This window comes from Thunnus thynnus, chromosome 12 (assembly GCF_963924715.1).
Source record: "Thunnus thynnus chromosome 12, fThuThy2.1, whole genome shotgun sequence".
NCBI classification, from domain to species: Eukaryota; Metazoa; Chordata; class Actinopteri; order Scombriformes; family Scombridae; genus Thunnus; species Thunnus thynnus.
The window spans coordinates 23,312,442-23,325,760 of record NC_089528.1 but is presented as its reverse complement, the minus strand read 5'-3'; the positions used below and the strand labels follow the sequence as shown (position 1 = coordinate 23,325,760).

Below are 13,319 nucleotides of genomic sequence, written 5' to 3'. Positions count from 1 at the left end.
TCTGGAAGACCAAGAAAACCCATGGAGAGAACTGTTCGTATGCTGGTCAGAAAGACAAATAAAAATCCCCATTTGACTGCAAAAAACCTGCAGGAAGATTTAACAGACTCGGCAGCGATGCTTGCACAAACAAGACCTTCATGGAAGAGTCAGTAGAAGAAAACCTTACCTGTGTCCTGATCATAAAATCCACCGGCAGAAGTTTGCAATTGAACATCTACAGAAGCCCGATACATTTTGGAATCAATTGCTGCGGACTGATGAAGTTAAAACTCTTTGGCCACAATCAGTAAAGGTATGTTTGGAGAGAAAAAGGAGCAGCATTTCATGAAAAGAACACCTTGCCAACTGGTAAGCATGGGGGTGGATCTATCATGCTTTGGTGTTGTGTTGCAGCCAGAGGCACAGGAAACATTGCAAGGGTGGAGGGAAGAAAGGATTCCACTAAATACCAGCAAACATCACACTGTCTGTAAAAAAGCTGTAGCTGAAAAGAGGAAGGCTTCTACAACAGGATAATGATCCTAAACATACCTCGAAATCCAGCCTGGAATACCTCAAGAGACGCAAAATGAAGGTTTTAGAACAGCCCTCACAGTCCCCTGACTTAAGCCTAACTGAATCTGTAGGTAGATCTCACATTTACAACTTTCAAAACTGCCACTGTAACCAGTGGTCTTCAGTTATACTGTATGTTAGGATAATAAAGATGGTATTCAAATTATTTTACAAATAGATTTAGTTAGTTTTAAAGAATATTTGTTGAATGAATTTGAAATCAAAGTTCTCCCAGTCAGAACAGTCACAATATCGGACCATGATTTCACAACATCTCTAGTTTAATTAAAGTAAACTCTCATGGTGGCTTTGCAGTTCAAATACTGCAAATCTCTCCTACTGCAAGTTTTAGCGAGACCAATGAGTGATGCGTTGTGATAATGTGACTGGCATAATGCCAAAATATGTTATTTATTATCATTATTTAACAGGTTGAAACATAAACAGAACCAAATTCTAACAATGCTTTCATTCAACATCTTAGATCATATACTGTACGGTAAGGGAGTGACTGTGTTATACCTCATCTCTCCAGCAGATGTCCCCCTAATGTCGTCTTTCCCAGCTCCACTCAAAAAGAAAGAGATACATAATACAATATTGTAGATACATTTATATAATATCTTTTTTCTTTACAATGGAACTGATCTGTCATACAGATGACCAAAAGAAAGCACACAATACAGTCAATAAACCAAACCTATACATAACATATGATTGTCACTTACTGCGAGTCACAAAAAAAGTACATACTGTGAATAAATAATCTACAGAAATCTGTACAATATGCACAACAAGAATTCAATGGAAGTGCAAATAAAGCTTTGGATCCCTGTACAGGAAATAAGGTAAGCAGATGTAGACTGTGCCAGCTGCCCCCAGCATACAGTATGAAGCAATAATCATCTAGAAGTCATAGATTTACAGGACATTTAGTAACATTTAGCTTTGAGCGCCTGCATTTAGTGACTTTTAATCATGAGCTGAGCAAAAAACAGAAATCGGAGAGAATAAAATGAACACATTACATTATGTACAGTGTATCGTATTCCACGGAAAACTGGACGGTATTTAATGCTTGTCGTCCAATGAGGATCAAGGCAACAACCACGGGACTACAGGCGGCTGAGAGAGAGATAGAGACGGAGGGAAAGAGGGATCCAGAGAGGAGGCAACTCACTGCAGAGGAAAGAAAAAAAAGCTCTTTGTGCTCCTGCTGGCTTCCTTAGCCGGTACTGACAGAAACAGGCTGTGATATTGAACACTGTACAACTCTGCCTACCTTTCCCATTTAGACCAACTGAAGACCAGAAGAAAAAGAAGAAGAGAGCTGGTCAAAGGAGCTGCATGTATGGTTGTGTGTGTACCTTGTTCCTGTCGGGTCGGTGACACACACACTTAGCACAATGCACACATGTGAGCTGTAGTCTTCTGTAATGTCCCAAACTTTAAGTCTCTGGTGGGTACAGTAGCTCCGAGTTACCCAGAGTTCAAGTACTCCAGCGCCACTTCGTAACAAAACTTGTACTGGTCCTAGGAGACAAGGTGAAACAGACAACACATTAGAGAGACGTATATGTTGGATTAACCTGGTCAGGACCCTAATGAGCAGCTGGGCCCCTATTAACCTATTAATTATATACAGTATTCCTATGCTGGAATATCATACAGCCCCAGGGGGTAATGTGACCCAACACAAATATGAACCATGAAAACATAAAGGAAACTGAAATCATAAAGGTGACAAAAGACCCCTTTTAAATACAGGACCCTACTGAAGCAAGACCCACCTTATGGCCCTTCAGTAGTGCACATTTCCATATTACCAAAGTTAGCAGACAATTTATCAGACAGTGAAGGCTTTGATAATCCAGGCTTGGCGATACATAGACTAATAAGAAATCATAAAGAATCAACTGACTTTGGCTAATTATTAGCATAACAGGATTTTTGAAGACTTTCAGATACCTTTTATAAAAGTATTTTACAATAGAGAGTAAAAAGGAAATGAAGGGGGGATGGCATTCAACACAGACTTAAATTACATGGTCAACATTTTAAACCCACAGACCACCAGGATGCCCCACAGATAACTTTTTAATGATAATTTCGGTTGAATTTCTTCAAGAGGTGGAACAAAAATTATTTCTTTATCAATATTAAATTAAATATTATGAAGGGAATCAAATGCTGAAGTTAGATAGGATACCATATTGATAAAACATAAGATTTTAATAAGTAAAATAGTCAAATACTATTGCTAATGTTTCTTTGAACTGATGTAAACTGATCACTAGATGGTTTGGGCAACAATATCATGATTAGGTAACTTACTGACCACAAGAAAGTAGAATTAAGTGACGTTTAAATATCATTTGGTAGAAGCGTTTGATAAAAGTGTTCAGCTGCTTCAGGGCTCCTCACCAGTAAGTCCACCATATTGGGTTTATTGTTCCTCAGTGTTTTGACAGCATGGAAAACATCCACAGATCGCTGGTGTTGAAGCATCTCACACACAATGCTGATGGCACAGAATGTCCCACTGCGACCGCCTCCATTCCTATAGATGTCACACAGCAGCCAAGTGTTAGAACATGAAATATAACATATATATATGTATATATATATATATATATATATATAATATAATATATATGTATAATTTAAGCATGTTAAATAAAATGTAGTTTTGATAGAGAAACTTTAGGGTTCATAATGAAGCTCCCAGTGGGCTTAGTAGTTTCAGTTTTTTTTTTTTTTTTTGATGCAGTAAAGCTCTTCAGTCAGTAGATGGAGATGTTTCATCTTTAATGCTAGCACTGAATCAACTTCTCTACACTGAGTGTTGAGGAAACTTACAGACAGTGGACCACAGTGCGTCCCTCGCCCCCGTCGTACTCCTCCTGCCACTTGTCCACCTGTCGAATCAGTTTGAGGAAGGAGCGTTTGGACATGGGCGTGTCTCTGTACATGGGCCAGCCCAGGAACTGGAACTGCTGCACCATCCGGTAGCCGTCCTGTGGCTGGAGGGGAAGGACACACCAGTTATCCCAGGTTAACAGGCGGGGGGGAGAGTTAATCGCTGCTGTGCAAAGATGCAATCAGACTGTAAAGATGCAGGGCTAAGCTAAGCCTCAATGGCAGCAAGTAGGACAAGAGATGGATAAGGGCAAGAGGAGTCATTGGCAAGATGAGTGTGCTGATAGACGGGTTGATAGATGAGCACAGTTACTGCTGGAGACAGATAGTTAAGCAATCTAAGATACAGACACTCTAAATCACACTCAGACATATTGATCAATAACACTTGTCAGTGATCATGTGTGATTAGATTGTATTCCACTTGGTGCCTCTGTCGGCCAGAGGCTGTTATAACACGTTAATATGAGGCGCGATTATTGACAACCCCGGGCAGACAGTTGGGGTAAGAAGCTTACGCAGGTGACTGCAGGTGACGCCGGCGTCTGTACAGAGATGTGTGGTAGCTCAAAGTTTAAAAGGGTCAGTTCACTCAAATTAGAGACCGTACGAAAATGATCAGTGTGGGGGAAAAGGGTAAGAAAAGGGGGGGAGGGTGGTGTATGTTCGAAAATTTGCCCAAAGGAGAGTTTTCTCATCCCAGAATTTTATCTTAATGCATTCTCAGGAGAAAATATTGTGATGATCAAATCCATCAGCAACAAGCTGTTATAGGCCTAACTGTTTAGCAGCTCTTTTATGTTTGCCACAAATATATTATTTTGAGATATAGGAGGGAAGGTATTGCATTTTTTTTCTATGTCAGGTGTAGCTCCCAAAGAAAATATTAATAACACTGTGGAGGGCCTTACCCCAATACCCCAATAATTTTTGTATAGTCCTTTACCATATTGTCTAACCTACGTGTGGTGGTATCCACTTATGCAGATTTAGTGTTAATTGAGATATTATTCTGTAAGATTTCTTCCTCCTCTCCAACACAATTCAGGTGAAAGAATTCTGTTTGTGTTGCTCACAGCAATGAAAATAAAAATTAAGGTGGAATTTTTTTTCTGACTCTTTTCTAATTTTTGTTTTTTTTTCTTGTGAAATACTGGATACTTTGATCACCTTTTGGCCCCCAAAAGTCATTAAAATAAAGACTTAATCTGAGAGGGAAAAATTACTCCTTTGGTTGAACTGCTCCATCAGAACAGAATGGACATACCTGTTGTTTGGGGTCACAAGTAGTCACTGCTTAATTTTAGGGGGTATAGATCCCCAAACCTACACAATTAAAATCAAACCTATTTACACAGCTAGATATGACTTATTGTAAATGAGAAAATGTGTTTCCTTGTAATTTGGGTGAACTGACCCTTTAAGACAGACACATGTTCTACCAAAAAAGTGTTGATTGAAGGAACAGTCAGATAGTTCAACTTGGTTTCTACCTTTTTTTATCTATGTGTGAACATTTCTCAAGCTGCTTGAAAGACATGTGACTCAGGAAATCACACCTTGGTCCAATCACTGGTGCTGTGCAGTTAAAGAAATGACTCTGCCTCTGCACAGCTTGACAGAACAGGCCAGAGAAGGAGTGGGACGTGTGAGGTGTGCAGTCACAGAATGAACACTGCACTGCAGAGAAACTACATGTGAACTTACTCACATAAATGTATTTTTTGTTCTTTTGCCCCTAAAAAAAAAAAAGATTTTCTGTTTGTATGACCCTCCTGTGTCACCGTACCCGCGCTGCATTGTAGATCCGAAATATTCTGCTGATGATGTCCTCCTCTAAGTCCGCGGAGACGAACTCCACTTGGATAGGTCCGTGGCGGTGGACTCCGTTTTCTGGCCAGTACTGTGGGCACAACTAAAAAAAAATATGCACGGACACACACACATACATTCACACACAGAGAAATGCAGGTACACAAACACACACACACACACACACACACACACACACACACAGGCATAAAAAAAGAAAAACACACAAAGAAAACAAAGAAAAAGAAGAAGATTCATTAGTTTTGGAATAAAAACCCTGCTGACTGAAGCCAGTGAAAAGGTTTTTTAACTTCTTACACATACTGTAGAGTACTGTTAAGAGAGGTTTATGTAGGATTAAACAGTTTGAGAACATGAATGATAAGGAACGAAAGGCAGAGACATAGAAGGTGAATAAATTCTAAGTGCTTTCTTTAGAAAAAAATGTGAATTGCCCCTTCAGTGGAGAACATTCACACAAAAGCGAGAATACGTTTTTGACAGAAAGAACACTAAACACAGATGTAAGATGTAAGAGAGCCTTCTCATCATCGACTGACCCGTAGTTCAGCAAATCAAAAAGAAATTCCTCAGAAACTTCGGCTAATTGCTCTTGGCTCTTCAGAAAAAACACACACACAGACTTATTTTTCAGGCTCATATTTTTTAGGCTTCCTCTTTGTGAGGAAAAATGTAATCACAAGATGAGTTGATTCAAAGACTGGTTGATGGATACATAATTAATTGACAACTATTTTTTACTACTGATTAATCATTTGATTCAATTATCAAGCGAAAATGCTCCCAAAAGAGCTGTTTTGAGATTTTCAAATGTACTGTAAATTGAAAACTTTTGGATTTTAAAGTGTTGGGCAGTTATTTGGAGATGTGACCTTGGGATTTGGGTAACTTGTGATGAGAATTTTTCACTCTATTTTGTGACATTTTACAGATTAAACAATTAGTCAGTTAACTGAAAATGTATATATAGATTAATTTAAATAAAAATATAGCAATAGTTGTAGGTATTAATAAGCAGTCATTGATAAACAGTGTTACCGACTCCTTTGAAATAGTGTTCAAAAGTACAGAGGGAGAAATAAACCCCTGGGACAGCCTCGTAAGAACCTCAAAATCTCCCCTATTTCTGCTCCTCAGGAGAGAAAGCTTAGTTAAGAACATGCACCTGCAGAGCACACCACCGTCCTCGCAGCAGTAAATCAGACTAGTGGAAGCGCACAAACACACAGATGGACAGATTCTACACAGGCAGACATGCCTCCATGCAGAGACACACAGACATGAACAAACAAGAAAAAAAGAAGACTACCTGAGAAGAATGTAAATACACAAACGGGCCTGAGTATGCACACTCACGCACTGCATACACAGATGGACTCACTTTCTTTCTCTTACACACAAAAGAGCACAAACACATATACAGTCTGTGTGGCAGGAAAACCACCATGTTCTAGCTTCCTTTGAGAGCCTGTCAAAACTTGACAAATTTAACAGATGCAAAAATAAAGATGCTGATGGAGAAACATGGTGAACCTCCATCTCCCTCGCTTCCATCCACACATCCCCTTCCTCCCTTCCCACCTGTGCTGCCTCCTTGGCTGGCTGACTGGCTGGCTACAGTGAGAATATTGAATGAAAGGCCTTTTCTATCCAGCCAGTCAGCCAGTCAGTCAGTCACCTAGGGAAAGGGGATTTGGATGGGGAGAGCAGCCTGGCTTCAGGCTTTGATCCCCGGGTGTTATGACAGAGCCTCGGGCTGAGAAATCTGGAGAGTCTCTTCCACAGGCCTGTCTCTCCATCTACCTGCGCTTTCATGCCAAGTCCTCTTCCACTCTGCAGCATCTGCCTCATTTCAAACATATTCCGTGTACGCATATATATGTGTTTGCCAGCACAGATACATCCCTGGGTTCATATTGGAAGAAAACAAGAAAAAAACAATCTTTTTCTAAATCCAGTTCCCATGGATGAAAGGTGCTGCTTCATCTGTCATCTATTTGTGAGTGCACTTTTTGCAATATCCTTTGTGTATTATATTGTGTGCTGTTTGTACAGTATGTGTGTTTGTGCACACGTATCAGGTCGGGTTTACCTGGGCTGGGTCTACGTCGTTGAGCATTACTATGGACGTGCAGTGGTAGTCCAGCACCAATCTCCAGAAGTCCTTCACTGTGTTTGGCAGTGGGTGCTGGGTCACTATGAATGCAGAAGGCTGCTTGTAACTCTGAAGGAGAAAGAGGAGAATAGAAGGAGAAGAAGCAAGAGAACAAGATGAAAATCCGCCGCTGAATATAACTCGTTCTTATTGTATAGCACAGAATAATGAATAATACATAAAGAATAAACCTATGACCATTTAAAATGACCTCCATCCTTTAACCTGCTTTTCACTGAGTGTTGTTTTTCTAATGGAGATTCCATGTCTAGGGAGATTATATTAGGACACTGCACTTTTAATGTGGTTTCTGGCTCCCAAAGGTAGCCAGTGGACACTGAGGCAACGCTGCACCTGAAAGGTCACCTGCGCAATCCGGGCAAGAGCCAAAAAGTCCATCACAAGACACGTGCATTATTGTCAAGCTGTTCTTTGTTAGGTCCACCCTGAATAAATTTAACACTTTTGCATTGTGTTTTGGTGCCTTTTGGTTATTGCAGATCGACAGACAGATATCTGATTGACCACAGATAATATGATGTCACCTTAAGACAGCTGTTTTTACGTACTTTGGGGTCCAAGTCAAATCAAGTCAGAACAAATCCAACTCAAGACTTACGTAAGTCCTTAAGAGCTGGTCAACGTCAAGTCACAAGTTTGCAAAAGCAGATTTGTTCAAGTCAAAGTCAAGATGCAAGCCTTCAGCTTACCATTCACTTACAAGCCATTTGAACATTTCGCTTTCATGTGTTTGTAATATAGCTGAGACCAAGTGGAGTATTTAAGGTGTGTGGCTATTCAAGGTCTGCCTATTTTTTGAATTGGTTTATCTGATTTTATGAGGTAAAAACCTGAGACTCAATGTTCCTTGCTTTCAGTTAATGTATTAAGTCAAGTCAATTATCTGACCAGCTGTTTTTTTTACGTCCCGCTCTAGTCAAAGTATCAACTCTACAGCACTGCATTAAGATATTTCCAGCTGAGCAACCATGGATTTTGAGTGCAGTGATCTATTTTCAGGTATTTAAAAATTCAAAGTTAGCATTAGCGATGTTATTTTTAACTTTCAGAGCACATGGTGCAGACCAGCAGGCAAAATACCTGCTTTAACATTATTAACAAGAAAAGCAACATGTTGGAGTGTTTCATTTCACAGGGAAAGGAGCAGTTGTCTCCTGCCTTGTGACTCAGTGTTACTTTACCACTTTAAAATTACAGTAATGCATTTAGCAAGAATTCCAATAATGCTGAAATGCTCCTTTAAGCCACTTTGTATTGGAAATCCAGGAAATGCGCCTACAAGTTTACATGTTCTTGTCTATGTTTGACTCTTACATCCATGAGGGCAGCGTTGATGTAATTGGAGCTCTCCCCGTCGATGGTGATCAGGAAGGGGAGGCAACGGTCTGGAGGCAGGACGTCCATGCAGCGATTTTTCTCGTGGTTCCTGGGCAGCAGGGCGATGCTGCAGTCCTCCACCCGCAGCGTGGGAGTCACCATATTCAAAGTCTGTAAGGTTGAAGCAGAATTGCACACTTTAATACTGATGCAGGAAGGTAGGCACTAGAGTGTGCTAATTATCTCCCAATATGGTAATTAACAATGCAATTCTCTAATCAGCTACATTAGCGATAGCTCTGACTCCCCTGTTGCGACTGTGATGAAACTTAGGGGGACAATACGTCTCATATAACACTGATTGGTCCGAGGAGGGGTGCTGCTGTTATAGATTAATGCAAGGTGATAGATTTGCTACTGATTGGCCCAGGAGGGGGAATGTGCCATTCATCAAGAGACAACTTGTTTACTGTTGTTTTGAACTTGCCCTGCACTTGAGTAAATGCTTTATTAATGATTTACATACACTGTTTTTTTTATTTGTCTTATTATATTAAAAACTCCTTACTCTGAACTCCTCCTTAATGGGGCTGGAGTTGGTCTGTGGGTCCAGGCGGTTCATATCATAGTAGACAGAGCGGAGCTGACTGGCAGGAATGGTGGTGTCGCCACACAGACATGCCTCCAAAATGGCATCATGGATGAAGACATACTGCTCCTGCAAAAAACAGCATCCTCATTGCGGATCTATCAAACTCCTAAGACTCATGACAACAGACAACATTTGCAGAAAACAGCCATGAGACAGATTTTTTTTTTTAATTTTACCAGCAGCAGCAGAAATGCATGAGCCAGTGTTCTCTGAGTTTTTGCTAGAAGAATTCAATGACCTTTTCACGACCTTACCATGATTATTCTCTACCCCTCAGGCTGTTTCTATGACTAATATTTGTCATTGTCTATGTTTAAAGGTTACATTACATATTTTTGCATTTTTTGGTAAATAGCTGATTTTATTCCCAGAATAAACTCTGAATTCAATGACATTTTAAACAACCTTAAAAATGTTTAGAGGCCTGGAAGAAGGTATTTTCTTCAATGCTTTGACCTTTTCAGGTTGTCCATGATCCTATCAACCTGGGTGGCCTGAGCAAGGTGTAGATTTCATCATCATTATTGGCATGATTACGGCATGGTATAAGGTTGAGGTCAACAAAAACAACCGCTCTTGTCCTTAATGTCATGCAGAGAGAACCAGGAAATCGCCACACGTTTCCTCCTCCTCATGTCAGTCAGTCAAGCAGTCGACATGGTGACACAGCTTGAGGCTTGATGTAAATCTATTCTGAAGTGACATTTTCAGCTGACACTTCCTTGTCACTTCGGACCAAAATCCGCACACATGCACAGGGGTCACTGATTTACAGATTTACAGAGAAACATGTGTTGCCATTTGTTAAGTCCTGTGCAGAATGTGAACTGTTGACCTGAGAGTTTGACTAGCTCAGGCTGGATTGGAGGGTATGGCACTCAAACCAAAATCCACAAATTGATAGATCTTATCTGAGTTCATAAAGTATAAACAACGACAAAGCTTTTCACTTCCACAGACAGATTAAACCACGTTGCAGAGTTAGTGTCTGGCTGAGGGCTAAGGAGCTGTGCCAATGAACATGAACACCTGCGAGGGAAAACATACACATACACACACTCTGAAGGTCACTGAACTTGAGGAGAGTGACGCGGGGTGAACAACATTTGGTCTCCAGTTACTCAAATCCCAATTCGAACGTCAACGATGAAACATTTGCCCATTAAGTCCAATGATGCCTGTGATTTAAAGGGAATTACGGTGAAATGATGCATTCAACGAGACTATGGACACCTCCAGATGGCCGGTGTTCAGGAAAGCGCAAAGTCCTTCGATAGCCCACACTGGCATAAAGCTGGAGGATGAGCCAGGGATGTTTTCAGCTATCAATATGAGCTAAATGCTCTCAGTTACAAGCCTCTAAACCCTTTTATTATAGTAAGTATTGCCAAACACGTGAGCTTAGCACCCTGGGAAATAGTTAGGGTGTGTGCTCCAATAAATGCCTTTTTGTGAGAAATGATTATCACAAATGTAGAGGTGGGATGAATGACGATACCACATCGTGTATAATAAAAACTGCTTCCTGCTGTAGTCATAAATATGTCTGCTGTAACTATAAACACCATTGATCTGACATTTCAAGCAGGTTAAAACAAGCGCTGAAGAGCACTCGCTTTACAGTCATCAGACAGAGGTCAATTACCGACACTTGAAATGGCACTTGAAAGTGACAGGCCACAAAAAATTAAAACTAATTATGCTGCATTTTCAGGGAAAATAGGCATCATAAGTCACTGCCAAAATTGTTCAAAAACCTTTACTGACTCACTTATGCTGCAGAATTATTGACAAATGTCAGGTAATGATTTATTCTTCCCCACAACATAACATGTTTGTAAAAGAGTTCCTTCCTTGGTATTAATTGTGAGCATTTGTTATGGAGCACCAGAGAAGTGGGGCTTATGCTTAGAATTACTTTCTGATTCTAGTTAATCCACTTTTGATAGCAACAGCCTGTCAAGCTGCATCCTCACTCCTCCATATTTTACTGATGAGTCTCTGCTGGCATGCCCAGCTCTGCTGAAGCCAGTGTGAGACCAGATTTACCGTACCTCAGTCTGGACCATGTTGACCCTCCGTGAGCGCAGCTCCCTCACGCAGTTGTAAATGTCCACCACACCCTCTCGCTCTGCCATGTCCAGCATGATGTCGATGACGATGAAGCAGCCTGTGCGACCGGCCCCGGCACTGCAGACAAACGTACAGATCAGAAACCTCAGAGTTGCAATAGAAAGTGCTGCTTTTATTCAGAGGAGTAAGAAAGTTAAAGTTTGACATTTAAAGTATAGAATAATGCAACTTTGTTTGTCTTTGATATTTCTGCCTAAATACAACGAAGGTGAATGTAATTCTCATTTGTGGTGTTAACAGCAATAAAAATGTATATTTAACAACATGCCCTTTCAGCATTGGTTTCCCTGTCGCTCTGGATAATCCACAGACTTGCAACACTTTTCATAGGGACTATTTCATTGGTAGACAGTAGTTACAAACTCTTCTCAGACAAGGATATCTAAAACCTCATGGCTAGATACAACACAAGGTAAAATGATCATAGTCTTTTTGTAATTTAGGTGAACCTTTAAGGACATATGCACTTTGAATGACCAAAGGATTTTTTTAATACAGACGATGAGACAAACATGTCAGTCTAATACTGGAAAAATAATGTTGTCCTCTGTATTCTGTGGTTTGATCACTTTACATTCTGATTTGCCTCCAAAATATTGGCTATGGTGTATAGTCTTGCATAGCTCCACTCTTCAGGATGCTGAGTGCTGCTGGTTTACAATCTACAGACTGAATACAACTGTGGAGAATACTATTAACTACTTGGTAAGACAAAGAACAGGTATACACAAGTATACACTGACTGGGTAGACAGTGTAGAAGCACAAGTATGAAACAGAGTGGTCAGTTCAAGTGCAGACCAACCTGCAGTGAATCACCATGGGCCCAGCATTGGTTAGGGTCTTGGACTTGACTCTCCTAATAAACCCCAGCAGGCCTGTGGCGTGATAGGGCACACCGTGGTCCGGCCAGCCCGTGAAGTGAAACTGTCGGATCTCTCGGATCTCATGAGCCCCTCTCTGGGGAACAAAGTCATCATGTTAAACACACAGAGCACAGCAGAAGATGGCAGGGATGTGGTACAACGACAGAAGATACTGTGTACAGACAATGTGAGAGGTCCTTCGAAAGCAAATACAGAGTTGGATTGAATACAAACAGACACAGACACAGACACTTCATGGACAAAGTAGAGAAGGGGTTGAGCAAAGCTTCCATTATCTAACAGCAAACGATGCCCAAGGCCGCTGTGGCCTTATTTCTTTCTGTAGCCCTTCTCAATGCCTGGTCCTTTCAGGCACACAGGATTACTGTATATGTTACATTATCTGGGCACTGTGGATTTAACATTAGCATTCATTTTTGCAGTTATATCACGTTGGAATATTTAGTTTTACTTTATTCTATGTGTGGACTCATTGACCGTTGCTTTGGGTTATACTGTCACTTGTTACAGTATAACCCAAAGCAACAACTCTTTAAATATGACTATAAATACCTAATAATACCTAAATTACGAACTGCTTGTTCTTCAGTATTATTTACGTAATATTTGTAGTTGCAGGAACTTAATGGTTGGAGAGGGTCTCAATGAGTTCCACTGGGAAAGATTTCATTAGATAAAGTGAACAGCACATGCTATCTTTCCTTAGCATATGTGTTGGGGGTTAATGTGCTGCTGTGAAATGCATTAGTAATGATTACACTTGTCTCTGTTTATATGCTCTATGTCATTGAGAGTTGTTACTATTTAAACATACTATGTGTAGAATTGTATTATTTATAGCACAC

General features: G+C 40.5%; 1 protein-coding gene across 12 annotated transcripts in view; it reads right to left on the bottom strand.

Annotated features, from left to right (window-relative positions):
• LOC137194475 (receptor-type tyrosine-protein phosphatase mu-like) overlaps positions 1–13,319 on the bottom strand; it is a 168,629-nt gene that overhangs the window by 5,465 nt on the left and 149,845 nt on the right. For 7 of the 12 annotated variants that reach the window (XM_067606391.1, XM_067606395.1, XM_067606394.1 and 4 more), the window contains 9 exons: positions 12,393–12,547; positions 11,510–11,645; positions 9,372–9,521; positions 8,801–8,974; positions 7,403–7,534; positions 5,267–5,392; positions 3,418–3,581; positions 2,983–3,118; positions 1,154–2,091 (listed from right to left, as the gene is read on the bottom strand). In XM_067606391.1, the coding sequence (XP_067462492.1) occupies positions 2,038–2,091; positions 2,983–3,118; positions 3,418–3,581; positions 5,267–5,392; positions 7,403–7,534; positions 8,801–8,974; positions 9,372–9,521; positions 11,510–11,645; positions 12,393–12,547 (1,227 nt within the window). In that variant the 3' untranslated portion in view covers positions 1,154–2,037. Of the gene's footprint in view, positions 1–1,080; positions 1,124–1,153; positions 2,092–2,982; positions 3,119–3,417; positions 3,582–5,266; positions 5,393–7,402; positions 7,535–8,800; positions 8,975–9,371; positions 9,522–11,509; positions 11,646–12,392; positions 12,548–13,319 lie in introns of those variants that run through there. The other 5 variants (XR_010930971.1, XR_010930972.1, XR_010930970.1 and 2 more) reach the window with 4 other exon arrangements.